Source organism: Molothrus ater, chromosome 4, assembly GCF_012460135.2.
Source record: "Molothrus ater isolate BHLD 08-10-18 breed brown headed cowbird chromosome 4, BPBGC_Mater_1.1, whole genome shotgun sequence".
NCBI classification, from domain to species: domain Eukaryota; kingdom Metazoa; phylum Chordata; class Aves; order Passeriformes; family Icteridae; genus Molothrus; species Molothrus ater.
In genome coordinates, this window is record NC_050481.2 from 59,640,509 (window position 1) to 59,666,772 (window position 26,264).

At 41.2% G+C, this 26,264-nt stretch overlaps 3 protein-coding genes across 4 annotated transcripts in view; 1 reads left to right on the forward strand and 2 right to left on the reverse strand.

Annotated features, from left to right (window-relative positions):
• Positions 1 to 195: 195 nt before the first annotated feature.
• On the reverse strand, positions 196 to 1,296 carry LOC118686045 (myosin heavy chain IB-like). The gene is made up of 3 exons (XM_036381983.2): positions 1,023 to 1,296; positions 484 to 807; positions 196 to 396 (listed from the first exon to the last, which is right to left on the reverse strand). The coding sequence occupies exons 1-3, from the start codon at positions 1,294 to 1,296 to the stop codon at positions 203 to 205; spliced, it is 792 nt and encodes a 263-aa protein (XP_036237876.1). The 3' UTR covers positions 196 to 202.
• NSG1 (neuronal vesicle trafficking associated 1) lies at positions 1,140 to 26,155 on the forward strand. 2 transcript variants are annotated; one of them, XM_036382438.2, is made up of 5 exons: positions 1,140 to 1,331; positions 1,714 to 1,868; positions 5,555 to 5,671; positions 16,246 to 16,356; positions 21,599 to 26,155. In XM_036382438.2, the coding sequence occupies exons 2-5, from the start codon at positions 1,740 to 1,742 to the stop codon at positions 21,797 to 21,799; spliced, it is 558 nt and encodes a 185-aa protein (XP_036238331.1). In that variant the 5' UTR covers positions 1,140 to 1,331; positions 1,714 to 1,739; the 3' UTR covers positions 21,800 to 26,155. The 2 variants fall into 2 exon arrangements, with proteins under 2 accessions (XP_036238331.1, XP_036238330.1); XM_036382437.2 differs by having other exon boundaries at positions 1,141 to 1,331; positions 1,717 to 1,868.
• STX18 (syntaxin 18) overlaps positions 23,077 to 26,264 on the reverse strand; it is a 60,425-nt gene continuing 57,237 nt past the window's right edge. Inside the window, exons 10-11 of the mRNA XM_036382436.1 lie at positions 25,953 to 26,033; positions 23,077 to 24,710 (exon numbers count right to left, since the gene is read on the reverse strand). Coding sequence (XP_036238329.1) covers positions 24,615 to 24,710; positions 25,953 to 26,033 — 177 coding nt within the window. The 3' untranslated portion in view covers positions 23,077 to 24,614. The remainder of the gene's footprint in view (positions 24,711 to 25,952; positions 26,034 to 26,264) is intronic.

Genomic DNA, 26,264 nt, shown 5'->3' on the forward strand with positions numbered 1-26,264 from the left:
TTTTGTTCAAGAACACTTGTAAGACAAGGGCTTTGACAAAATTAAATAATTCAAGTGTTTCTTGTTTTCTGAGAAACCGCTTCGTTTCCACTCACAGGTGCAATTTTCTATTTAAAATGAAACCCCTTTTCTTGTACTTAACACATGCAAGCATGATTTATGAAACGTTACTCGGGTAAGACAAGCTTATTTTACACTTTATTTACTCAGGACAGAACACTGATGGGAGAAATAAATGAGATAGACAGGATGATCCATAGCTGGAGACACGACTTGCTTTGTGCCACAGCCAGAAAGGGCCTTTAGCATTACAGACCATTGATCTCAGGAAAACGGGATGCGTGTTGGATTGAGCAACTGGAACAAACCACGCAGAGAGGCTGCTCATGCTGGCATCTGCGAGAAGAGGTTGGTTGGTTTTGAAGCATGAAACTGGCTCTAGGCTGAGCACCTGTCTGCCTCTCGTCTCTCAGAGCTGCCTACCATGCCAGGCACTTGTTGCATCGCCCACAGCGCTTTCCCTGCGCCGGCTGGGCAGCAATGCACCTGCAAGACGCCAAGAGGAGCATGCTGGCTGCCTTGGCTTACAGGAGACAGCGCAGTGAATACGAATCACTGGGTTTTTTCCGCCCCGAGCCTGTAAGATGTCCTCTGTCTCCTGGCTGCAAGGCTCCGCAGTGCCTTTGCCCGGGAGTGACGCGAGCCCGGCCCCAGGGCTCGCATCCCCCGCTTGGCAGAGCGGACCCGGGCCGGGCTCCCCCCGTGCTGATCGCACACCGTCCCGTCCCGTCCCGTCCCGTCCCTTCCCTTCCCCGCAGGAACGGCCGAGGGAGCGGAGCCGGCGGAGCGGAGCTCGCCTCCCTCAGGGGCCGGGGCCGGGGCCCCTCGCCGCCGCCTCCTCCTCCTCCTCCTCCTCATGTAGCGCGGCTTCCCCGCCCCAACCACCGCCGCTGCCCCGGCCGGGGCTCTCCGTGCCGGGCCCCAGCAGCACCGAGCGGGGCAGGGCGGCGGCTCCCGGTTGCCAGCCCCGCTGGCGCAGGCCCCGGCGCGGCCCCGCCCGGGGAGGGGCGCGGGGGGCCGGGCGGGACGCGCCGCCCCCTCCACCTGCTGCCGCTGCGCCATCGCCGGCTGGGGGAGCCGCCGCCCGCTCGTCCCCGCGGGCCCCTTTGTGCTGCTGCTGCTGCTGCTGCTCCGGAGCTGCCTCAGCCAGGCGGCGGCTGCGTCACGGCCCCGGCGCTGCGGCCGCCCCGAGCCACCCGCGGAGCGAGAGCCGCGCCTCGCCCCCCGCTCCGCCATCGCTGCGCCCCGAGCCAGGGCCGGCAGCCGCGGCGGTGAGTGCCGGGGATGGGCGAGGGCAGCGCCGGGGATGGGCATGGGGCTCCGAGCCCTCCGCGGGCTGCGGGCGGTGCCGCACCGGGCCGCGCCGGCGGCATCGCTCGCACCGCGCTGACGCGTCGGGGATTTGGGTGCCGCTTTGTGTGCGTGGAGCGCTGGGGTTTTGTTAATTTTGATAGTAGATGCTCTGGTCGTCGTTCGTACTTCCCAGAACGCCAGTAGCTAACCGAGTCATAGCGACCAACACGGATTTTTTTTTTAATTTATTTTAATTTTTTTTTTTTTTTCCAGAAGGTATTTCAGGTCCCCCCGAGGGCTGGGAAAAGGTCTGGTTTCTGATATTTTGTATTTCTTTGCGTGTGTGCCTGTGTGTGCCAGCAGAAAAATCCCTCTATCCTGGAAGAATGGTGAAACTGGGGAATAATTTCAGCGAGAAGAGCACAAAGCAGCCCCTTTTGGAGGATGGATTTGACACCATCCCCCTGATCACACCCCTGGATGTCAATCAGCTCCAGTTCCCACCTCCTGATAAGGTACAGTAGGCTTTAGTTTCCACCCTGGAGAATCACACCCAAATCTCTGGCAAACAACAAAAGAATAGGTTATGGGTAGAGAGCAGCTTAGGAACGACAAGAAATATGGGGTGTTTCAAGGCATGCTAGTTACCTCTAGGGAAAAACCCCAACAGCTAAGCTCATGAAAAACCACTAATGGTGATTTTCATTAAAAATCAGTGTGAAATGTTAGCAATAAGCATGTCGAGATTTTAGTGCTGCTATATGAAACATATACTATACAAATGGAAGCTTCTCTATACTGTATTGTGATAGTCTTTCCTATTCTATGTCTTTCTTTCTTCCATCTGGAAGGTCCTGTGTATTCTCTGTGGATAATATGAATTTTCTCTGTCTAGAAAATGCCCCCCTGATGACGGAATAGAGCCCTGCCTTATTTCTCTGTAAGATGGGCTTGGGCATACTAGCAACAGAGAGCACTTCCATTTTCCTTCTGTGCTTCAGTAAGAAACTAATGCTAACCCCAGACAGGCTGAAATAATGAGATGAGAACAGGCCACTGAGTTTTCTCCTTGGCAATTTATTTTGTTCAGAAACCTCCGAATAGGTGATTCAGATATCCTCTGTAGCTGGAAGGGGCCAGTCCAGTGAGCTGCTTACAGGCTGGAGGGGAAGTGTGCTTCCTGTATTCCTCATTAAATCCCTTGATTATTAGGGATTTAATTTTAAAGATTTAGAAAAGTGATGTGATGGCCTGTAAATATGTTTATTGTCCTCACAATAAAGAATTCAGTAAGTGCCACTACATGTGAGGCACATAGGAGTAGGATTTTTTCACGGTTTTCAGTATCCTGTTTTAATAGGATTCTTACTTGTAATTTCCCACATGCATCTGCTAATAAAAAGCTTTGTGGTCTTCATACAGTTTTTATTTTTGGCCTTGTGTCTTCCACAAGCTGAATTCTACTTGTAGATAAGCTGATAGCTATACATGCCTCAAACCTCAAAAAATTCACATAATCTGAACTTAGGGTAAAGAGTTTTAGCTTGTAAATTTTTTCTCGGTGGAGTGTTGCTTGTAGGCAATACAAATAAATGTGTGACCTCCATTTTAATTGCTATCAACACCACTCTGTGTTGTGTGTGGTGACCAGTTGGCAGGCATAAATGCAATAAGCCATAACAGCTGTTCAGGAGCCTGAGGGTCCATTTTATGCCCTCAGTTACATGGGTGTAAATCTTGTAACTGAGAACAAAATCACACCCTGAGGCTTTAGGACAAGCTAAGTCTGACCGTGTCTGATACATCTGCCAACTGGTGACTGGATAGAACCGATTACCAGGGACCAGTGACCAAAGGGATTTGTTCTGTTCCTGCACTGCTAAGCAGAAGTCTGAATGAGGGATCTGCATGGTAATAGCTTTAACCTGAGCAGAGCCTCTGTTGTGAGCCCAGGGGGCTCTGTGCCAGCCCCTTTGCTCCTACTAAAATGGGCAGAACACCTCCCACCTGTTTGGCATTTGCCTTGAATGAAAGCAAATGTCCAGCTAAGCTGGAAACTTAAATAAAGGAATATTTGATTGGCTCTTCTACTTGCCACTGTCCAATTGTATATTAGCTTTCTTTTCCTTTGGCAAACATAGAGGGGGAAAATTAAATTTATTGGTCCTGCTGGTGTCCTTCTGTAACTGGTTAGTCATGTCAGTGTCTCTTTACTGGTTGTTAGAGATTCAAAGGCAGGAGCAGAGCAACTGACATGAAAAAAAGAAACTGTATTAAGAAAAGATTGACACACAGATCAAATTCTGAAGTATGCAGACCCTCATGTATAATGAATAGAAGTACATTCTTCATATGCCTATGGTTATTATCCACTTGCAAGGCTCCAGCATGGCAGTGAAGCATAACTTCTTGAACAGTAGAGACTACAGTGCTAAGGATTTGATGATTTTGACAGTTTCTAAATTAAAGGGATGAAGTGATTTAAATTCATATTTAGATATGTTAAACAAAAGAAGACATTACATAACCAAGCAGTTAGAACTGTACATTCAGTGTCAGCTGAATGTGATTTGAGTTGCCTGAGATTATGTAACATAAAGGGGGGAGGAAGGGAACTAAGATGTTAAAAAGCATTCCAGAAATCATCAGGTGGTTAGCTTCCATGATGCTGTTGGGCAGCTATAAAATAAAATAGGTAATAACTAGTATCTTACTAATTATAACTGAAAATAGGTAAGTAGGTTTTAAACTTATGTCCTGAACAAGTATGTGTAATGCTGTGAAAGTGTCTAATAAACTTTTAGTACTGAGTCTAGGTACAGTTACACATTCCAGGTACCACTCAGGGCAGTGAGAAGAAGGGAGCCCAAGGTTTGTCATTTCAGTGTCTGGCTGCCTGAAGTGTCACCATCTTAATTTCAGAAAGATGGGGAGAGCCTGTTTACAAGGGGCTGTAGTGACAGGACAAGGGGAGATGGCTTTAAACAGAGAGAAGGTTTGCTGTGAGGGTGCTGAGGCCCTGGCACAGGGCCCACAGAAGCTGAGGATGCCCCATCCCTGCAGGTGTTCAAGGCCAGGCTGGATGGAGCTCTGAGCAGCCTGGTCTAGTGGGAGGGGTCTCTACCTTGGGCCATGGGGCTGGAACAAGATAATCTTCACAATCCCTTCCAACCCAGGCCTTTCTGTGATTAATGTATTTGCTATTAATACCGTGGGCTGGGATAAAGATAGAATTTGATTTTCAGAAATCTAAAAGAGTAGATACTTATTCCTTGGAAAAAGAGAGGTAACTGAGCAAATTGTAATAGCACCATCACTACCATAAACTGTACCCTAGCTTGAGAATAATACTTGGAAAAAGTTCCTGAAAAATGCAGAAGACAAAAATGAGGCAAATAGGTTAGGTATGTGAAAATTTTTATGATTAGAATGCCGAGGAGAACACTAGAGATACGACTGACGTAGTGAGTATTTTGGGAATAGGGGTAAGGTGCTAAATTGTGTAGCTTGGGGCAGTAGTTCATAGCAAGGAATAAACTGAAGAGCCTTGGGTGTTTGAAGAAATCTCATTAACACAAGGGTTTGTGTGCATCTTGCTGCTTGCAGCTGATAATTCAGAAATTAGATGTTAAAAATAAGAGTGCCAAGGGCCATAGTCTATCATATGGTGAATAGCAACTAGACTACATGCGTTATTTCACTTTTGTTTAAACTTAAAATCCTGCCATCAAAGAACATGGCATCATCATCTGCAAGATTTTTATGGGTACTCTTCAATAATCTTCTGTTGGCGTCCAATTTGAAATCCCATTAATGGGATTTCCTGAACCAAATGCAAGTAGCCATTTCAAAACCATCCATAGTGGGAAGGTCCATGATTTGGATTTGACCTATCCTTGCCTAATATAAGAACACAGTATCACCACAGATGAAAAAATTGAACCTTTGTCAAACTGTTGCATAACAAGTCTTGCTGTAGGTCCATCAGAACCACTTTGAGAGGTAAGTTAGTTGATGATTGATATACTGGAAAAAATAATTAATAATTTAGCACTTTCAAAGACGAATTACACAAAGTGGGGAGGGGAAAGATATGGTGCTAGATGTGCTTGTAAGCAGATAAAAGAAGAGTTAAAGAATAATTAAGGTTTTTGTGGCCAGCTTTAGTTGACAGTTTTGTGATTGATTCTTCTTCTTAAAGGTTGTGGTCAAAACAAAAACAGAATATGAACCTGACCGCAAGAAGGGAAAGTTCCGTACTCCTAAGATAGCTGAATTCACAATCAGCATCACTGAAGGGGTTTCAGAAAGATTTAAGGTAAGCAGTGCCATATAAAGTTGTTAATGTCTCAGTTGTGTTTGCACAAGTGCTTAAAATCAATTGCTGGTTGTAGTCAGAACTGGCTATAACAGAGTGCCTGTTGTGGATATAGCTGGACATGAGAAAAATTAATTCAATGTTATAATAGTTCAAAATTGAACAATTAGAAACAAAATCAAATCTTGCAGCTTTATTGCTTGTAATCCCTCACTGGCAGATGAATTCCAAAGGCATTTCTGTCACTGTGTGGGCTCCAGAATTGCCTGGCCAGGGTGTGTGTGGGCTGCACAGGGGAGTACTCATGGCATGGGCAAAGCTCCTGTTTGTGTTGAAGGACAAGAGCCACCAGAACATTTCTTTTCTTTTTGGCTTCTTATTTATTACTGTGGCCAAACCATTCTCTTAAAAGCACTGTCATAGTCCATTATGTATTTTTTATAGTTAAATATATGACTTGGCAACCCAGGGATATAGATCAGAGCTCTTTCCTATCAGTTTTCCTGGTCCCATATAATCTTATGGTTTGGTGATGCCTGTTACTGTCACATGGCAGTTCAGAAAGAATCTGACTCAGATTGTGTCTACACCCTTACTACTCCCTTCATCCACAGGGAACCTGAGGGCTTATCTGACGCAAGGCTTGAATATCCTTTCCCCTTCCCACTAGAGGATAGTTTTTCTTGTTCTGGGTAATTAAAGCAAAGCAGGAAAGTTGGCACTTCAGCTCGTGCTCCCCTGTCCTTTTAACAATAAGTCTGCAGGTTTCCAGTGCTTCTAATTTGGCATCCTACCCAAGGATACCAAAGTGTTTTTAAGCAGTAGGCATCCACACTCTGCAGTGCACAAGTGCAAATACCTTTGGAAAGCCTAATATTTAGTATGAGGGGAAAATACAGAGTTTCAGTAAAGGTGTGGATTCTCTTTCTACTGCACAGTTCTAAACTTTGTCTGCATGATAGGAGAGCACACACACACATTTTGGTACTGTTGTGCTCTAAAAGCTGCCCAGGCCCAAGCTGACCTTCAGAAGTGTATATGCAGCTCTCAGTGGAATCAGAGCATGCTAAACAAACAAAGTGAAGGCTCAAGGAGGGATTAGACTATATTTGGAAAGGAACTTTGCAGAGTGTTGCTGCGACAAATGTTTTAAGTGCCATTCACCTGGTGGTCTCCAGCCATAGAGTGAAGCATGTGGGTTCCAGTTAGCTGTGTGGGGAACCCCAGACAGCCAAGAAGAGATGTGATGGGGTGTGGTAGGGTTTTACCAAGGAAGTAAGAATCCTAGTTCCAGCTTTTCCTGTTCCTTGCTTTGGGGCAAAGACATCCCATTCCTCAGGGAAAATGCTACATTCTGACTCACATTCTCTCTTTGTCCTCCTGGCACCATGGTATCAGTCCTTGAGAGCAATCCCCTTCCTCTCAGGTGAGGAGAGTAGGGTAAATGCAAATGGGCAGCTCAGAACAAGGAGAGATTATGTCTGGCTGTCTTTGTGCATGTCCTGGTCACACTGAGGTGATTGGAAAATGCTTACTGTGTTGCAGAAGAGAAAGGAGAGGCAGTTTTTAGTTTGAATGCCCTGACAGGACTTTGGTTCCAAGCAGCTGAGCAGAGCCTATACCTGAAGAACTTTGCACTTATGGTTTAGTAGCAGGGCCTAAGGGATTTAATTGCTGGAACATTAAATTCTAGCTAAGGCAAGGTTTTGAATATCTTAGTCACATTTAAAAGGCTTGTGCATCCTTTTGTAAAACTGGGGGGGGGTTTCTCTGTCTTTGTTGGGAGAGCTGAGCAAATGAGGCCTTGCTGAAAACAAATAAATAGCTTGTTGTGCTGTTGGGTAGTCTCTTCTAATTTGTGTAGCTGAACAGCTAAAAGCCTGAGGATTTTTGCATTGCATTTTTATATACCTTTGGATGGCATACTTAAATAAAATGTCCTTTAGATGTTACTTTATGATGATCGCCCTGGGATTAATCTCATACTACAGGGTTGCTAGGTTTTGCTGCTAGGTAACTGCTGCATCAGAGAGGTTTCTGTAGGATTTGCTATCTCTTGGGAATTGCAGGGTGATTCACATTGTGGCTGTAAGTCTAGGTTTCCAGAGAAGAGTGTGGGAATTGATCAGTTAGGAAAATTTTGGTTCAGTTAATTGAAAACAATGTTCATGCAGAACATTCGGGTCCTAAAAATGTCCCTTAATCTCTATATAACAATTTTAGAATTGAATTATGCTGGTTGCAACATTTTAAAGAAAACTAACTATCTCTCCAGTGGGGATGATTGTCGTATTCACCACTCCCAGTAATAAATATTACATGAATAGTTGATAACATTTCATAAATATGTAGATGAAAAGTACTGATTGTGTGAGGTTTTCTCCTGGGTCCTTATTAATTGTGAACCATCATGTTAACTTCTGCTGTTGATTCTGAGAGAGCAAAAATATATTTGTTTGAAAATTAAATATTTGTTGTAATTATGAAATGCATTATTTAACTGGTGAGATATTGACTTTGGCTTGTGTTCATGAAAAAACTTTCAGATGCCATTTTAATGACTTCAGTATGGTACATCACCAATGCACAAGCTTGCCACAAGACACAGCCCAAGTGTTGTGCTAAAAATAAAGCAAGTGAGTCAATCATATTTACAAATAATTCACATGTGTATTCTAGGATGTACTCCTTAAATAATGACAAAGCAGATTGCATTTTTGGGATTCAGCAGTGCAGATCATCTAAAGCTGTTCTTCTTGAGAAGTTACACATTATAACAAATGAAGTAACTCCAGCATTGCATATGTCATGTAGATCATTTGGTGTTTTAGCACCTGGTGAATAATCAATTATAAAATGTATTTTTCTGCATTCAATTCACATTACCACAGTTATAACAGAGCTGAGAATGTTTTCAAAGAAAACTGCAAGTATCATTTTCCTCTATGAAGCCACATTCTGAATTCAGATCGGAATCTCTCAAAAGAATGTGAAGATTTCCTGACTCTGAGAACCCTGTTGTCTTAATTTATTTTTATGGCAGTAACCACACCAAGGAAGATGTGACTTTTTTCACTTAACATTATTTCCCATTGAGAAACAGATGTCTTGCTTTTGTTCTTTGAACAGTGTAGGCTGATGTAGGGAGTTGGTTCTGGAAAACATCTGGAAAGTGACTTTGAACAAGGCGGATTTTTTTCTCTTGTAAATTGTCCACTCTACAGAGTAACAGAGGATCCTTGTGAACCAGGACATAGGAGGAAGTCAGGGCAGAAGAAAATTGGTGGTCTGAGTTACCCAAAGCCAAACCTTTGCCTCCCCCATTGACAGAACAGTGTTTTTACAACCTCCAGTTGGATTTTGTAGTGGGATGTCTACTCTGGCACCCACTGATTGGGCTACAGCTGGCAGTTGTGTACAAACACAATAATTTTAAAAAATCTGTTGTAGCAAAGCATGACTTTTTTTTTCTGTCTTTGAGAAAACATCAATAAAGAACATTTAGAGGTATTTTTAAAACAAACACTGATTTTTCATAATAAATTTCAAGCCCTTAAATCAACCCAAGCTGTGATATGCCTTCAGCCTTTGGTTTCTGTTCAAAGGCAGTTCAGTTCTTCTGACTTTATCTTTGACATCTCTACATACATCTAACTGCAGAGCCAAAGCCTCAAGCTTATCTCTGTGCTAAGACCATGCAAAGTGTGTACTATCAAGTAGCAGTCAGCTGATGAAATGTCTGCATGAAGTTATGGAAGAGGAATTGAAACTTCAAGATAAGTTCTTGCAGTTTTACCTGGTCGCTTCAAGACTGCAAAAATGTAAGCGCCATATATTGAACTGTTCAGGGCTTTTTTCTGTCTTAAAAGGGGCATCCTTCAAACATGTTTCTGCCTCAACAATTTTTTACCTCTTCTTAGCAATGCCAGTGATTACTATTGCTGCAAAAATAATCAGAAGCAAGGAAAACAGTTCTCTCTTTGCTGCTGTGTAATTACTTTGTGTGTTGAGTAGCTCTTTGCTTCCACTTTAAAAGTCTTTTAAGAGCAGGAGATGTCAACTGATTCCTGTACAGGTATCACTTCCTTAAGTAGATTCTGTGTCTGTCACTTAGTGCTGGAAGAGTGACAGGTACTTACTGTCATTAGTAGTTCTGTTTCTCCAGTGGAACTGCTCACAGGATTGAAGTTTCTCACAAGTATAAGTGTTTGGCAGGCTTTACATTTTTTCATGACTACTTCAAATAAGAAAAATAAAGGAGGTAGTTCTTTCAATGTAACAATTACTTTAAAATAATTGATGCAAGTAAAGGCACTGCATGTCAACTGTCACTTTTCCTTTTTTTAATGTTTGATATTCTTTGATATGACATTGACAATCCTCCTGCTAAATTTTTGGTTGAAAGGAATTTTATAGTCAGAGCTGGAAGATTTAAGTAGAGTGGATGCTTAACACAGCTCCCCTGCTATAAGTCAGGTGTCCTGTGCCACTGTTTCCATTAGAAATCCATTTACTGGAACAGAACCAGTCTCACACAGGTGACACAGATGATGTTTTGGATGTCTCCAGATGCATTACTTAAATAACCTTTCCTGTGCTGTAATAACATTATGCAGCCTTTTTCCTGGCCTCAATAGTATCTTCTGGGTTTGTATGAGAAGGTAGTAAGATTCTTATCTTGGTGCCACAGGGTTTCTTGAACTGCTTCCTCAGATCCCTGTTAAGAAATACAAGATGTGGTGCTGTGTGATAGAAGATGACAGGAACATTGCCATGAACAGCAGAGTTAAGCTGCAGTTCTAGGATCTCGAGGCCAGTGCCTTGTTAACCTGTTTTTGTGTAACAGTGTGTCCCTCAGGTTTCATTAATCAATTCCCTTGCAGACTGGTCCTGTTGTCTTGCACTGTTGCTGTTAATAAGCTCTGGTTCTGTAGCTTCTTTTTTCTTCCTGTTCTCAAGAATCTGCCTGCCTTTTTTACATCTTTTGCTGCTAACTCCCAGTCATCTCCAGATAAGCATCCAAGACAGTTTTCTCCTCTTTGTCATTTCTCTTTGAGAGGGACAGTGTTTTGATTTCTGCTGTTTTTTCTGTACAATGTGCCCCCGAACCATCATCCTCTTTGAGCACAAAGTTTTGATGGGAATGATGTGAGGAAGCAGTTGAGTTCAATGGATGGATACCAAACATAGAGCTAAACATGACATGCAATGTTAGAAATACTCTTCTGAAACAAGGCACCTGGTTGTCTTCTGGTATCACAGGTCATCCTGTATATTCCCACAGCAAGTACAGGGCACTGCACCAGGGTGTTCTATTTAATTTTCATTGCTCTGTAAATGAATATGAGTCAAATGTTGCATGTATAGATGTAAACGTTCCTTTTTTCTTTCACATTGCCATTTCCCATTTCTTAACATTTCTTAATCCTTGAGTGTGTTGTTTCAGACATGTTTTTCAGTTAAAAGGGACAGGCTGAGGTAATAGCAAACAAGGACATAATTTTGCAGAAGCAGTGATAAGTGGAAAGCTGATTTTTGTGTTCTCTAATGTGCTGGTAGAGGGCATTGTGTAGCTGGAGATGCAGGATTTTAGTGAAGAGAGGTGAAATGGAGGTCATGGCCATTAGCAAGAAAGTCAATGCAATGTTTTACGAATTTTTGTCTGTAGGATGTAGCCAGACACAATCTATTGTAATTACAGGCTGTCTGCCTAAAATTCTCTTGTAGTTTAAATTGGATAGAAATAATCTTAATTTCCTGTCCTAAGTAGTTGTACAGAGTTGCTGTATTTTACCCCAAAGGTCTCTGCATTTTACTGGTGAGCAAAGCATTAATTGGCTCTAAATCATTTCCCATGAAAGGTGCTGTGTATGTTTTCACTCTTCTTGTTCAGGGCTGGCAGCAAGTCTGTGCCTTGCACTTCACAAACCTATCAGAAATGAAAGTTGTGTTCCCAGGAGGCTGGAGTTGAAATAGATAATGCATAGATGTGGAGCAGAGAGGAGATGTGACCAAGAGCCAGTGATTGAGCAGTGAAAATCATTGCATATCTTGTTAGTTCTTCTAATAATAGGAATGCTTCTACATGAGTTTGTGTGCTGACAGAAGAAAAAGCATGAAGGAAGGCGTGGTGCAGAACAGCACAGTATGAGTGGCTTAATGAAAGAATCTCAGGCAGGAGGAAGGATTAGACAAGTAGCAGTGAAGGCAGGGGAGAAATGAGTTGTACCCAGGCTTTAATGGGACAGTGGCATAAAATAAACAGCAAAAGGATGGAGCTGAGAGGAGTAAAATGGGTAGACTTGTGCATGACTTGAAATACAACCAGGGAAGGGCGTGAAGAGAAGCAGGCATTGTTGGTACATTGTTGGTACAGTTTTGCTGTAGTGTTCCAGCTTGGCTGAAAAGGGAGTCCAAATAAACATTAGTGGAGCGAGGAAGAAAGAGACTGCAGTAGCCAGGCAGAGAAAATATGGTTTGTAGTCTGTAGTCTATAGTCTTGTAGTCTTGAGGCAAAGTAGCATGGACTGATGGGGAAGATCTGCTAGATCTTATGGTAAAGGCCTTATCACAAGCTGTTTACATGATAGTGTAGTTGTCAGATATGGTGAGTTTCATTTGTTCAGCTAACTGCTTACAGAGTCTGAAGACAGGTTTTTTGCTCTGGGTATGCTTAGTTCATTCATTAGTCATCTCTCATTTTGATTACTCTAATGGCTTCTGGCTAGACGTTGTCCTTCTTCTGCTCTTCACTCACAATCTATTCAAAAATCTGCCACATACATAATATCTTGTCATCTTCTCTGTTTGCTTCGTTTTGCTGCCAGATCCCCTTAAAACTAACTTTAAATGTCACACTCAGATGAAAGCAAAATCACACTTTGAATTCCTAGTTAAAAGAAATGGTTGTTTGTCCTATCTTATAGTTACTTCAAGAAAAGTATTTTAAAAGCCCATCACTCTGGAGGTGTGACAGTCACCTTGGAGTTAGTTCTGCAGGATATACATGCAGTGAATGATCAGAGTAATTCACAAGAGTTCTGCTTGTGAATGTACTGTGTGGGGTCCTGCATTGCCAGCTGGCTACCACAAAAAAGGAGATTCAAGATTTCCTTCCAGAATAAGGGAAGTGGTGCTTGTGCATGCATGGCAGCTGCTCCTGCCTGAGGAGGAGGGCAAGTTGTGAGTAGTGTGGGTAAGAAGAAGAAAATAACTTTAGTTTATAGTGAGGGTGCAAACTTGCTGTGGAAGAAAGCAATACTATGACAGCTTTGGGATTGCTTGTGGTCTGAAGAGCTGCTTGTTGCCTTCTCTTTTTTATGCTTTTATCTCTGAAAAGCATCTGGAAAGAGAGGCCTCAGAAGGTGAGGCACAGAGGTAGGATTGCACTGTGTTAGTGCAGGGAGAGAAGCTGAGTGCCTCAGGTTCAGAAGTGGTCCATGTGGGCCACTAGGATGGGTTATTATGAGAATGAAGAAAAATGGCTATTAGAAGAAAGAAAAGGATTTTCAATTTAAAAGGGAGAAGTGGATTGGGTTTAAAAGGTGATGGCAATCACCTTGGAAAGAAATCCATTGCTGGATTCCATCTGTGCCATTTTCATCTGCAACTGTCTTTAAATAGAAGTTCCTTGTATCCTGAAGGGTGGTAAGAGAAGGGAGCTTCTCTCCTAATAGGATGGAGACAAGAGCTTACTTGATTAGGGATTTGCAAATGGAGTGTGATTGCAAATCACTGGAGATAATGAGAGTAAAAATTTACATGTTAATACCAAAATTAGTAACATTAGGAAATACAGTAAGTGAGAGAGAAAATTCTGTGATATTTTTGAAGCAGGACCCCTGAGAACTCTTCCCATGGCTGACTGTGTGGCAATGGAAGAATTTGTACAAGCAGTGAGAAGAATTTTTGCAGGCTCCACACTGCCACTGAAAACAGATCTCAGCAAATCACCTGAGACCATGGCTCTGCAACTTGCCAGCCTCCAGCAATCAACACAACACTGGGCTTTTATCTTCTTTTAAAAAGCAGTGACTTCTCAGAGCAGTTTTGAAGCTTTGAAGAATGATCCTGCAATGACTGTGGAAATAGAGTTTTTTCTTACTATCTTAACATTTAGTCTCAATTACAAAACAGCTTGTTACTATGTTACCTCACTATGTTTCTGAGACCTCATCTGTATGACTGAATGGTTACAGTATGGAAATAATATTACAATTCTACTACTGGCTGGTAGTAGAAGGGCCAGGAAACAAGGTTAAAATACTTTTATAGAATATTTTTCAAATATATTTTTCAAGAGTATTTTTCAAAACATTTAAAACTCTTAGTTCCTCTCTGTGGTGGAGACAAACATGAGTTGAGCTGATCTGTGCCACAGCAGTTGTGCCTGATGCCTGTGTCCCATGTCACAGGCCTGTGTTCCTGAAGGGAGCAGCCTTTGCTGAAGGCTCTGTGGAGCCAGGAGCCTGATAAAAAAACCCTGATAAAAAACCTATTGGAAGGGCTGAGCCAGGGTACAGCTGGGCCAGGAATGGGGATTGCTGGGAGTGCTGCATTGGCTGTTATTAAACTGGGCCACAGAGAATGACCAGAAAGAAAGGTGAAAATGTACTTTGTCTCTTGGATTCATGCAGGACACACTGAGGCATGGGAGATGTAAGGAGAACATACAATGTTGACAAGACAGAGTGAGCTATCCATGTTAATTTTTGTGTATGCAAACAAGTAATAAACTTGGAGAAAGGCTAAATAGATATGAAAATTGTTGTCAGTGTGATGTTTTCAGAGGTTAATTAAGATTTTTTTTCCTTTTTCTACTCCAGTGACTGCTGAGAAACTAAACATGTTGCTCCATGTCTCATTTCAATTGTTACATTAATATCTACACTTCTGCTGCTAAAATTACTTTTTGATCGGCAGTTCTCCTTGCCTCTGCTCCAGCCTTCCCTTTTTTTGCTTATTTTTTTTCTATCAAAAATCCTTATTAAATCCTTGGCTTCAGCAACACACAATACTCAACCTTGATTCAGCCAGGAAATACAGCACTTGCTGTTGTCTGCCCATGATGAGATTTGCTTTCACAGGATGAGAAGTCCCTTAAGTTTATTGTTGTCCTGAAATGTCCTAACACCACTGCCACACACAGCTTGCAGTGTTGCAAACTGTTAGTTCAGAGGTTTATCAAAACGGGGGTGTATGGTGGTTGTTTTTACCAAGAGGCAAAGCTACAATTTTTTGTTTTGGCTTTTTCAAATACCAGATTATTCTTGTTTCAATTAATTGACTCTGATATGCCTGAATTCATTTTTCAGGAGGTGTATATAGCTGGTTTACTCATCTTACTTCAAATTTAGATCATATTATGCTTTGTTTTAAAAAATGAATAATATAATCTTGTTTGTTTCTATTTATTACTGTTTCTTATGCTGTAGCACATGCCTGCTTCTTTCTAACTTGCCAAAAGAAAATTAATCTCAATCACTCTTACTGTGTAGTCTCCATGACCTACTATTTTGTCTATCAGTAGAAGTTTTAGAATAATCAAAACACACATCTGGGATACTTTCCCAGGTAAAGAATGCTATTTGCTCACTCACACCTTCCACAAAAATGGGTCTGATTTAGAGAGCTTTGTACTGCAACTGCTAGACAAAATTTTGTGCTTTCTCTCATCAGTGGGTGATGTAATTCTGTCTTGTGACACAGCAGAAGGCTGCTGGTCTCCAGCTGCTCAGAGTTTGTACCTGGGAAAGGTTAGCTTGATCCTGACACTGATTTCAGCTTTGTCTTAAGGTGTGTCTTGGAGTTCTCTGCAGCCCAAGCTCAGGGGCAGAGAGGTACTGAAGGACATGGAGAAAAGCCATGTCAGGCTGTGTGGAAGGCTTCTCTGTGAGCACAACTCCTGGAGGCCAGCCCAGTTCAACAGGGGGTATTTCCTCACGGATCTGGCAGTCAACTGCTCCTGTACAGGCTCTGTGTGATGAAGGAGTACTGTTGCAACCTATAAATTAAGGAGTATTGAGCAACCAAGAATGCAGACTACTGGTGTAACTACCCCTAAGTTCAGAGCAGGTGCAATGACCTCCAAGCCTAACAAGGGAGGGCAGACATTACTTTGTCCATCTCCTGCAAGTCACCTCTGGATGACACTGTGCTAACTTATTGTCACCTGACTCCACTCCTGGACAGGCATAGGGAAAACAAACATGCTTAACAGCTGACATAGACTAGACTTAGACTTACATCATCCACATACTGAAAAAACAGCAGACACAAGCTACCTTGGTGTGTCTTGGCCTCATGTGCCTTGAACAAAATGCACTAAAAAAAGCCTTGCAGTACACAGGCAATGTGTACTGCCCAGATGATCCTCTTTCTTCTGAGAAGGGCAGGGTAAAAGCACTTAGGTGCTGCTTCCCTGTTCTCCCTCAATAATTAAGCAGCTGGTTTTATCCTTTGCTTGATTTTACTGTACAGTGCATTCACAGCTGACTTCTGCTGCCTGCAGTAACCAGCAGCAATAGAACAAGCAGTGCATTACTAACATAAGTGTGTTTTATTTTTCTTTACAGGTAACTGTGCTGGTCCTTTTTGCCCTTGCATTCTTAACGTGTGTTGTATTTCTGGTAGTCTACAAGGTTTACAAGTATGATCATACCTGTCCAGAAGGATTTGTTTTCAAGGTAAATTGCATACCCATTCTAGAAAAACAGTAGAGTATGGAATATTCTGTGTTGTTTTAGGCATAACCTTGATTAAGGCATGCTGTATTGCATAGGTTTGGTGTTTCTTTACACAGGTTAGTGTGCCTCCTGCTATGCTTTTGCTTTGTAATTTATAATTGAAGTTGTACTATTGCACAATGTTATTTTGCTAACGCTTTAAACATTGAAAATATAGCAAAAGTCTAAACACTTGGTGTCTCTCAAACTGCAGTTGTCTGGAGAAAGCCCTCATTTATGGGTCATATGGTTTAATGATGCATGTTCCTCCAAATTACTGTGTGTTAGGAAATGAGAAAATGATAAAATGTGGAGAAAAAAAAATCTGGAATATGTGTCAAAGAAAAAGTAGAGTGATGTTCTCATTAAGAGTAGTAGAGTTACTTCAGGGTTATTTTTGTACTAAGAACTTCTTGTTCTAGAACAGTGACCTCTGAGCCCTACTGCCAAAAGTGGTGCCAAAAAAGGGAAAACACATTTATTCTAAAAAATACTGGTTCTAACCAAAAGGAGGCTAGGCTCACTTTATTTGTGTGAGATGATGGTGCTGGCTCCTTTGCTATGACCTGGGCTGAAAGTAAGGAAAGTAACATTGACTTCCCAGTTGTAAATTTAACAGAGTTGAACTTGGCTGTAATTAGGTAAGAAAAGTAGCAGTGATAATGGCATTATTCCCCTTATTTTTTTTAAATAATATTTAGTCACATAATAAATTAAAAGGGTGCCCCGTACGAACTTCAAAAGGATTCAAGAAGAGATGGCTGCCTCAGCACTCCTCAACAATCATGTTCAGGATTTTATCTGTCACTTCAAGCACATAAATATCTTACAAGAATCTAGTTCAAAATTATAATCAGTGATGCCCTTCTGAATTAATTTAGGTTCAAGCATTCAGTTGGTTACTGCTTCCCCTTTGTTCAAGGGCAAAAGATACTGTGGTTGGAATACTTGGCTGTAACTCAGGAGATCCAGCTTTTGGTTCTGCTGTTGGCTTTTGGTGTTGCCTCAGACACTGAAACCCCTCTGTGTTCATGTCAGGGGACAATAGACCTTTTTTTTCCCTAAGCTTTCTTTTGGCATTGCACAGTCTGGAATATGGACTGTTATGTTCCTTTCAAGCCTGTCTTGATGTGATCCTGACTCGACAGGAACAGCCAGTTGTGTGTTCCTGTGTGTGTCCAGCAACAGCCTCCTGCTTCTGCCTCCTTTCACACAAAGTTGTCCTCTCCTTTGAGTTGCAGCTTTCTGGCTTCTTGTGGTTTGTCTTGCCAGTGTCATAAATATTTAAGGAAAGAACACTTTCTCAGCTACATTTCAGCTACCCAGTGACCAGAGTCTGGTTGTGTTTCTCTCTTTTGGGTCTTGTGCTTGGGACAGAAGTTAGGCAGAATGTCCCATAGCTCACACTCTGTTCATAAGGTGCAGCACATGCACAGGGCTGCATCATGGTTACTTTCCTGGTGGTTTTCTTGGAGCTGGTGTTTTGTTTCCAGCTGCTTGATGGCATAATGTCAGGAGACAGAGCATCTTTGGTCATGTACCTCTTTTAAGAAAGAGATCTACAGGATAAGGATGTTGGCAAATGACACAAGGCCTGAAAACTACCACTGTTAAGATGACTTTGTATTTATTTGTATCTTTTTTTTGGGAGAGTCCATGATATGTGATGGCATAGCTTGGCACAGCTGTCCTAGGACACATGAAGTCTGTCACCTTGTAACCAATGTCTCTGTGGACTGGTTTCATGTTTCAGGTGGACTCAACATTACCTGGCCTGGATGTTCCCAGGCTTTAGATGCTGATGTGATTTCCTGGTTAAGGGCAAAGGTGTACCTGCCTCAGGAAGCCTGGTGCTGCAGGAATCTCTGCATAAAGGCTGAGCTAACCACAGCTCTGAGTCAGCCTCTCTTCTCTGCTTTGATGCTCTCATACATGGAGCGGTTCCAAAGCTTTCTGCTGTACTACGCCTCCAGGGCATGAAGGTGTGCTTAAAAAGGTGCTCATTTTCCTTTGTACAGCAGTCTTATTTCTGTGCTTGCTTAAGCTTCCTGAGACAGCCTCAGTACTGCTGCTGTGCACATTGCTTCTCTGGAGCACTCATCAGAACCTCCTGGTGAGACTCACCACAAAAACCTGAGTGCACTTACGTCTGGAAGAATTTCCCCAGGGTTTCAGTATGTTCTGTACTGTGTCTGTTACCCTTTAGTGTTTGCTGCCAAAGCCCCTGCATTCTCACAGACTTGTGGGCAGTACAACAAAGTCACTTCAGTGCATTGAGGACCACACCATCATCTGTTAAACTGGGAAATTATTGACCCAGCAAAGTTAACGTGACTGAAGATACTATTTATAAGTGAAGTCCACTGGGGTCTTCATGTCAAAGGAACAAAAGGAATCATCTTAATTCAGCCAGATATAGACTGGCAACCAGGGTTTTCTCTGGCATCAAAGGCCATAACCTGTAAGTAATTTCCAAAATAGAAGGGTTGGGAAAAAAAGAAAAAAGACTGGCAAGTCACTCTGGAGCATCCCAGTTTCTCCTCATGGCCTTCCTTCTTCTCTCACCTGGGAACCATGGCAACAAATAAAAAGGATGGAAATAAATGTTCTACTTAGCTGGAAGTGGCAGGTTAAGAATCAGCAGCAGTTCCCATCTTGCCATCACTCAGTCACTGAGTGCTGCATGGCTTGGTTTGACTGGGAACTAATCCAAGGGGCTGTCCTTAGGCAGTACACAAGGGGAGTGAGTGAAAGGAGAGGTTGTTTTCCCATCTCTTCTAGAAGCATGAAATCCCAGGAGCAAAAATGCAGTCAAGAGGGAAACTGATGTCTGTTTCTTAAGGCACTTCTGTCAGATGTCTTGCATGTTTGTAACTACAACCCCCCCCCCCCTCCACCCCAAAAAAAAAGAAACCAAGAAACATCACTGAGTCATTTTTGCCTGCTACAAAGCAAATTGCTTCTGAAATCAACAGAAGATTCTGTAGCTTTTTTTCAGGCTGTCATTAATCTTGGCTTGTCTTCAGCTCTAATAATTATATTTGCTTGAATTTCCTTGGCAGATTTCATTAGTTCAATGGATTGTGTTCCTTTCCCCACTTTAAATATTTAGAATTGTGATTACATCCCATGACTTTAATGAAATAATCACTACACATATGTCTGTGTCTATGTGCTTCTTAGTCATTTTATCACATCAGAAGTAGTGTCAGTTATCCCAGATAAAACATGGATAATACTTCCAGAAAATGACATGGTTGATGTATATGAATATGCATCTCAAATAGCTCCAGTCCATATTCCTGGATTATGTTTTTATAAATCTAGGTCTCAGTCTTGCAGCTGGCACAGACATTGACTCTGAGCACAGGAAAGCCTCTGTTGAGTTACAGTGCTGAACTGCCACAGGTGCTGTTTAGCCAGGGTTAAATCCCATCTGCTTTCTGGTGCTACTTCAACAAAACTGGGAGGGAGACTTGTCCCAGCTGCTGCCTTGACAGAAGGTTACAGATAAAGGGAACCAGGGTGGCAGTGGAAACTCTGGGCACTCCTGTGAGTCTGACAGGCTTTGAGGCTTCTGTTCGAGCCAGTGAGGTGCTGCCTGTGGGAGGCTGCCAGTCCTGTGACAGCCAAGCATCTCTGAGCCATCCCATGTGTCACGTGATGAGTTTGTCAGGGACAGACAGGTTCTAAGACTACCTGTGGGCCTCTTATTTTGACAAGTATTCCTTTCTTCTTTCATACCTTTTGATGATTTTTTTCCTTTTTAGGAGGCAAAATTTGTATTAAGCCAAGACTGTCTGCTGGGTCTTCACCCATCTTTTGCTTTATGATTTAAAACCATTTGAAAGAGTTGTTACTCGTGCTTATTTATGCCTTTTTTTTTTTTTGACATGGACAAAAGTCAACTCAGAAGTAAATGTGGACACTTTTAGGTAGAATCTGGTCCTGAAACCCATGGAATTTTTGCATGTGTTTTTCTGCTGAGAAATTCCCAATATAAAATGTTGTTTGCTGGGTAGGAGAACAGTAGCAGTTCAAAGCTGCTGTGCTGTAGTATTATAAATTTTAGTCCTCTGGTGCTGGAAGCAAGAAGACTGAATACCCTATTTCTTTCAAAACAGCCAGAGTAGAAATTACTAAATGATTTTTTTCCTCAAGCTGCAGCTACTTCTAGCTTACAATAGTCAATTCAATTGCTCAGGTGACTGCCCTAACATGTTGAAGTATCAGGCACAACTGCCTGGACCGGCCAGTGTGGCAAGAGGACCTGCTGCAGAGAGACCCCAAGACCTTCTGGGCCAGAACCTGGGGGTCACAGTATATGCCTAAATAACTTTTTTCTCCAGTGCAACGAGCTGCTCTGTAGGCTCTTCCTGCAGTGACTGGAAGAGTTCCTGGATGATCCCTGTGACAAACGCAGTGCACAGCCACATTCACTTTGGCTTTTAAGATGACAGCAAAGTGGATTTGACTTTTATGTTACTCTCTAAATTATCTCTTTCACTTTCCAAAGCTCTGAGCATCTAGCAGGTTCTATTTAGTGCTCCTACAGTCTTGGGAAATGAAATAATGTAGTCTCACAGCTCCAGAGAGCTTTTTAAAAGCCTGCTGTTGACTACATCTTCTGACAATAAGGAGTGAAGTATTTTGTATGTGTGTACACACTTCCACATATGCTTGGCCACCCACAGAGTTTTCCCTATAATGTGTGAGCTACTGGGCTGTAGAACTGTTCATACATTGGCAGCAATATATCTGTATTAATTTCTGTCCCTCAGAATGCAAACACCAGGGCAAATTGCCTGAAGTTAATCTAACAGTGCAATACAGACAGCTGTAATTGTAAACCAAACAGTTGGAATTTGGTGGGCAGGAATAAACAGCAAAATGTGGCTGGGACTGGAGACTGAATACTTTTTCAAAATGATTTTCAGCAAGCATATTTCTTGTATGTTAGTTATTATGATATATAAACCCAGATTGGTCTTCCTGGCAAATGCATGAGTAATTTAAGGATTGCAGGGAAGAACATTTTGAGCACAGTAGGACAATACTGTAGTTAATTGATGTGTGTTGCATCTTGACTCACAGAGAGTGACTCTTGGCTTAGACTAAAAGGAAAAGGAGAAAAAAAACCCTAATCCACTTCATTTGTGTGGGGGGCTGTATCTGAAACCTAAGCAATGGATTTTCTTTTCAGAATAATCAGTGCATTCCAGCTGGGTTGGAAAACTACTACTCTGAACAAGACTCCAGCGCTCGAGGGAAATTTTACACGGTCATAAACCACTACAACCTGGCCAAACAAACCATCACGCGCTCCGTGTCCCCCTGGATGACAGTACTGTCGGAAGAGAAACTCTCTGAACAGGAGACTGAAGCTGCTGAGAAATCAGCTTAGTATGATAAGCTAATTATAAAAACTATGTCATTTGAAGGTAACTAAGGGACTTCAAGGAACTTTTCATTAAATATAATTATGGATAATTTAGAGGTTACTCATGTTTATGGTGTAACTGCTTCTGTTTGCTGATACTGCTTTGCAAAAAAAAAAAAAAAAGAAAAAAGTGAAAACAAAAACTTGCTGCAGAACATTCATGGGCATAACCCCAGGTGCATATCAGCATTGCTGTAGAGCTTTGACACCATTTTCAATGTTAAAAAAAATCCAATGTTAGATATGTTCTTGCAGTTTATTGGATACTGATAGATTTTGTCACTGGATTTTCAGGGCTTGGACCTTAGATAAATCATGTGTTCTGTTGTCTGAACAGATACTTAATTTTTTAAGTTTTTGAATTCTTTGTCATTTTGCAAACTGAAACACCCCAGCCATAACTAGAGTGATCTCTTGTTTAGCTGAAAGCTGTAAGTAATGTGTAGTTTGGGCTCAAGCAAGAATGATAGTCAGCACTACCATCGGGGCATAATGTAATGACTTGTATGGAGAAAGAAACTGTCAGGTCGCATTTTTCCTTACACTTCCTTTCCTGTTTTTGTAAGTGATAATGAAGTTCTCTGCAACAAGGCATGCTCAATGTTTTCTTATTGCTGTCAGCAGGATTTAACTGCATTTCCACTGTGGCTTTAGCATCTTGGTAAGGATGTGCACTGAAACACAAACTAGATAGACTTACGGAAAAACACAGGCAGTTTTAGTGGTGGGTGTTGAGGATAGTGTAAAAAATATACAGTTCAGGATGTTCTAATGAGAAATGACATCTTTTGATCATACTAAAGAGGCAGAAAGCCTATTCACAGTACATGTAGTCCACTATGTCATTTGTTGGATAAAGCTGAAGGAGTAATATGTCTAAATTTTCTCATGTATTACATCACATTTTCCCTTTTTATTAGTTAGAAAGAGCATTCTGTTTATGTATGGTTTGCAGTTTGATACTTTTTAAAACATGGAGCATCACAAGTGAAACAGTAGCATGTTAGATACCACAACTGGCTGTTAAAGCTCCATGTGAAAGAGAGTGAAGAGCAGAACTGTTTGTGTATGGCTTGGGAGGGGAAAAGATGTAGAAGAACATAGTATTGTGGATGCACGTTAAAGTTCCATTGTAATTACAAACTTACCTATTCTTTGTGTGAAATAATGTTTTCATTTTTATTATAAATCTTAAATATACATTATAAAAAGACATCTTATTAATTTAACATACAAAAATGTGTGAAGCATCTGGGCAAGGAAGTTGCCTTTTTATTCATGTAACTTGAATGGGACAAGGTAGAGTGGACATGTCAAAAGTTCCTTTTTTTTAAGGGGAAAACATCAGTAAAAGCTGTTTCTCAAGATTTGTAGTAGAACAAATGTGGTCAGATCTACGTCTGTTTTTCTCCAGCAGAAGCCTGTCATCCCAATACAGTAAAAATAACCATTATGACTCAGTGCTCTAAATTTGATAGGAAATGTGCATTACGCAGTGCAGCTGTGAAAGGCTTTTTATTAAGTCATCATGGTATGTGGAATGCCTAAGAAGCAATAAACTATGTGCCAAATTTTTCTTTGCAATTAAAAATATCAAGCTTATGTGAAGATCTTTAAAACATACCATGTTTGCATTTTCTAACAGGTATCTGTTTTATTGAATATAATTGATTCACATGTAACTTTTGACATTTTCACTCTGTGCATAGTAAAGAATTAAGAATGATGCTACCTGTTGCATAAAATGTATAGACATATACATTTCAGAAGAGAGATAGGAAAACACACACATTTCATATCAGCATACTTATAGAGAACATTCAGATTTTACAGGATGGAAAGGTCTGTTTCCCAAGACTGTTCTAAGTAGAAATGATTCATGATACATCTCCTCCCCTTAAATTTAGGACAATAAAAACTTTAATGCAAAAGTAAATACTGATGAGAAACAACTTCTTTTTCTCCTCGGAACAATAAAAATTAGTAAGCCGTACGATGTAGGAGAAACAGATTGTTTATGCTTCTTGAAGTCAAAAACATTTTCCATCTGATTTATCAAGAGGGAGTTTATTGAGTCTTATCTACACTTGGTTTTGAGACTTCTTTTAGTTAACAAATAGCTCCCAGGTTCAGTACTTTGAGGAGTTTGACTTTAATTGTCTATCCTTTGGCTTTATTCCAGCATCCCAGAACATCTGTTTCATTGCACAATCTGTTTGTGTTGTATTCTCTCTTTTCACTTAGAAGTAAAGCTCTTCCTTGACTCCTTATCATTATTAGTACCATTAGATCAAGCTGATTTCTGAGACAAGTAGTTTCAAAGGATAAGAAGTGAAGGTCATTTATGTGCAAAGTGATCACTGTGTACTGAAGTGGTGTGATGAAATAAACGCCTGAGACAGCGTAGATGCTTCTGCACACTAACAGTTTTCTCTTGCTCTGGGATGGGAGCTGGACTTTCCACAGCACAGGTGGGTGACTGTGACAAAACCAGTATTGTTGTTTTTTCTTCTGTTAGATCTGCTCCAGCTTGTAGCTTTCTTCACAGTTCTTTCAAAGACTTTTATGCTCTCCAGAGGATAAGCGTGGTTTTATGTTTGATACAGGGATTTAAAATGAATGTACTAATGGATATATGCACAATTTATTTACTGGAAAACATTTCCATCATAGAGGTATGAGAAAATGCATAAAATACATAGGTGTGCTCTTATACCCTGCTCCACTAAAAAAATGTCAGAACATTTACAAACAGAGCATGGAGCCAGTATATGTTTAATTAATTATCATACCAGTCCAGGAAAAGCAAGGAGAATGAACACATCACAAGGAAGAAGAGGATCCATACTCTAAATCCAGCATTGTTTTTGATGGCCTGTGAGGGAAAGGTTATCCCTGTTACCATTACCAGTAAATACACTTTCAACAGTGGCAACTCAGAATGCCTGTTTGTGGCATCACCCTTCCCTCCCAGAAGAGAAACAACAAAATTTGACCTTAATTTCAGGAGAATACAAATCAGGTTGGCTGGTACCTCTTTAGATTTATCACACTGAAGTCACACTTAAAATCTTAAAATTGCACAAATCAAACTCCAGGAGCTATATTGCAAAGTACATGCTTCAAAGTTAGTTCTAAGTTTCAAAAGTGAAATTCCTTGATTAAAAGGAATCAGGCCTTCATCTTTCTAATAAAGATCTGACTTGAAACAAATGAAAAACAACAAAACCAAACAACAAACAAACAAATAAAAAATCCCTGACACCTCTGGACATAACTCAGTCACTTATTTCAGTCTCAGAGCCAGTATTTTTCTTGGCTTCTCCTTCCAAAATTGAGACCAGCAGGGGACTTATTTTTTGTTCTTATTTTTTAGATTTACATAAGGAATTTTTTTTATATGATACAAATACTAATGTGAGTAACAAAGTTTATTTTACCACCTTTCATGACTGTTTCTCAGGATGGTTTAGGAAACTTAGTTCTACCTAAAAATGTGAAAAGTGAAATAAAATATAGCTTCAGTTTGGTGCACTTTTCAGAAGAGCAGAGCAGTGGACAACTCATCCTTGAGATACCTTTTCTGTGTGCTCTCAGGAGAGAGGAAGAAGTGAAGCATTTACTCAGTAGCCTAATTTAGGAACTCCATTTTTATTGAAATCTCAGTTCCCAAAATAAAACATCCTTTCCTTCTACTTAGTAAAAGTGGAAGAGCATGCAAGAGGTGTTCAGAGTCTCTTCTGCTAACACTCAGCATTCTGTTTCAACCATTTCAACACTGTCTTATAGTGGTAGTCTGCAATTTCTGCCCCCCACTTCTTTTTTTTAAAAAAACTTCACAGGTGCTTAAATGCAAGCCAGGTGACCTTCATGTTTAAAAACTGCTGAGGCCAAGTAGATTTCTGCAGTCCTGTGTAGCTATTCAGATCATGCTTAGCAAGTGTGAACTATTGAGAAGCTCAGCTACCTTGAACAGTTTTCCCAAAGCCCTGTCCTGACACCCAACACCCACTGCACCAGTCCCATGGGTGAGCTTGCACATGCTGTTTTAAAGCAACACCTGGAAAAACCTGAAAGTTAAGAGAAATGAGTCTAAAACACAACTTCAAGATATTACCTCTCTTATGTCTTCATTGCCTTCTTTTATATTCTCTGTTGCACCCACAACTAATTGATGGATATTGTCAATATCAGTCTCCTGTTTAAAAAAGAAATAAAATTGAGAAATAGTAATGAATGTTACAAAAAAAATAAAAACCACTTTCAAGGACTTGGGGAACAAGCAGAACTCAAAAGTAAAATAAAATCTGGTATGACTAACATCTTTGTTTCATTGATGCAAAGGCAGAGAGTATTACATTACAGTTGTAATTTCTTTATCGGTGATTTTACAAACCTGAATGGAAACCACCAAGACCTGCAGGAAGTC

Excerpts from the sequence above, each read along its gene's own strand:
- NSG1 (XM_036382438.2), top strand. The coding sequence starts at position 1,740 with ATGGTGAAACTGGGGAATAATTTCAGCGAGAAGAGCACAAAGCAGCCC. Across the intron at positions 1,869-5,554 it reads AGTTCCCACCTCCTGATAAG|GTTGTGGTCAAAACAAAAAC; the intron begins GTACAGTAGGCT and ends TTCTTCTTAAAG. Across the intron at positions 16,357-21,598 it reads CAGAAGGATTTGTTTTCAAG|AATAATCAGTGCATTCCAGC; the intron begins GTAAATTGCATA and ends TTTTCTTTTCAG.
- LOC118686045 (XM_036381983.2), bottom strand. The coding sequence starts at position 1,296 with ATGGCGGAGCGGGGGGCGAGGCGCGGCTCTCGCTCCGCGGGTGGCTCG. Across the intron at positions 808-1,022 it reads GGCCTGCGCCAGCGGGGCTG|GGAAGGGACGGGACGGGACG; the intron begins GCAACCGGGAGC and ends CCTGCGGGGAAG. Across the intron at positions 397-483 it reads TGCAACAAGTGCCTGGCATG|ATGCCAGCATGAGCAGCCTC; the intron begins GTAGGCAGCTCT and ends CTCTTCTCGCAG.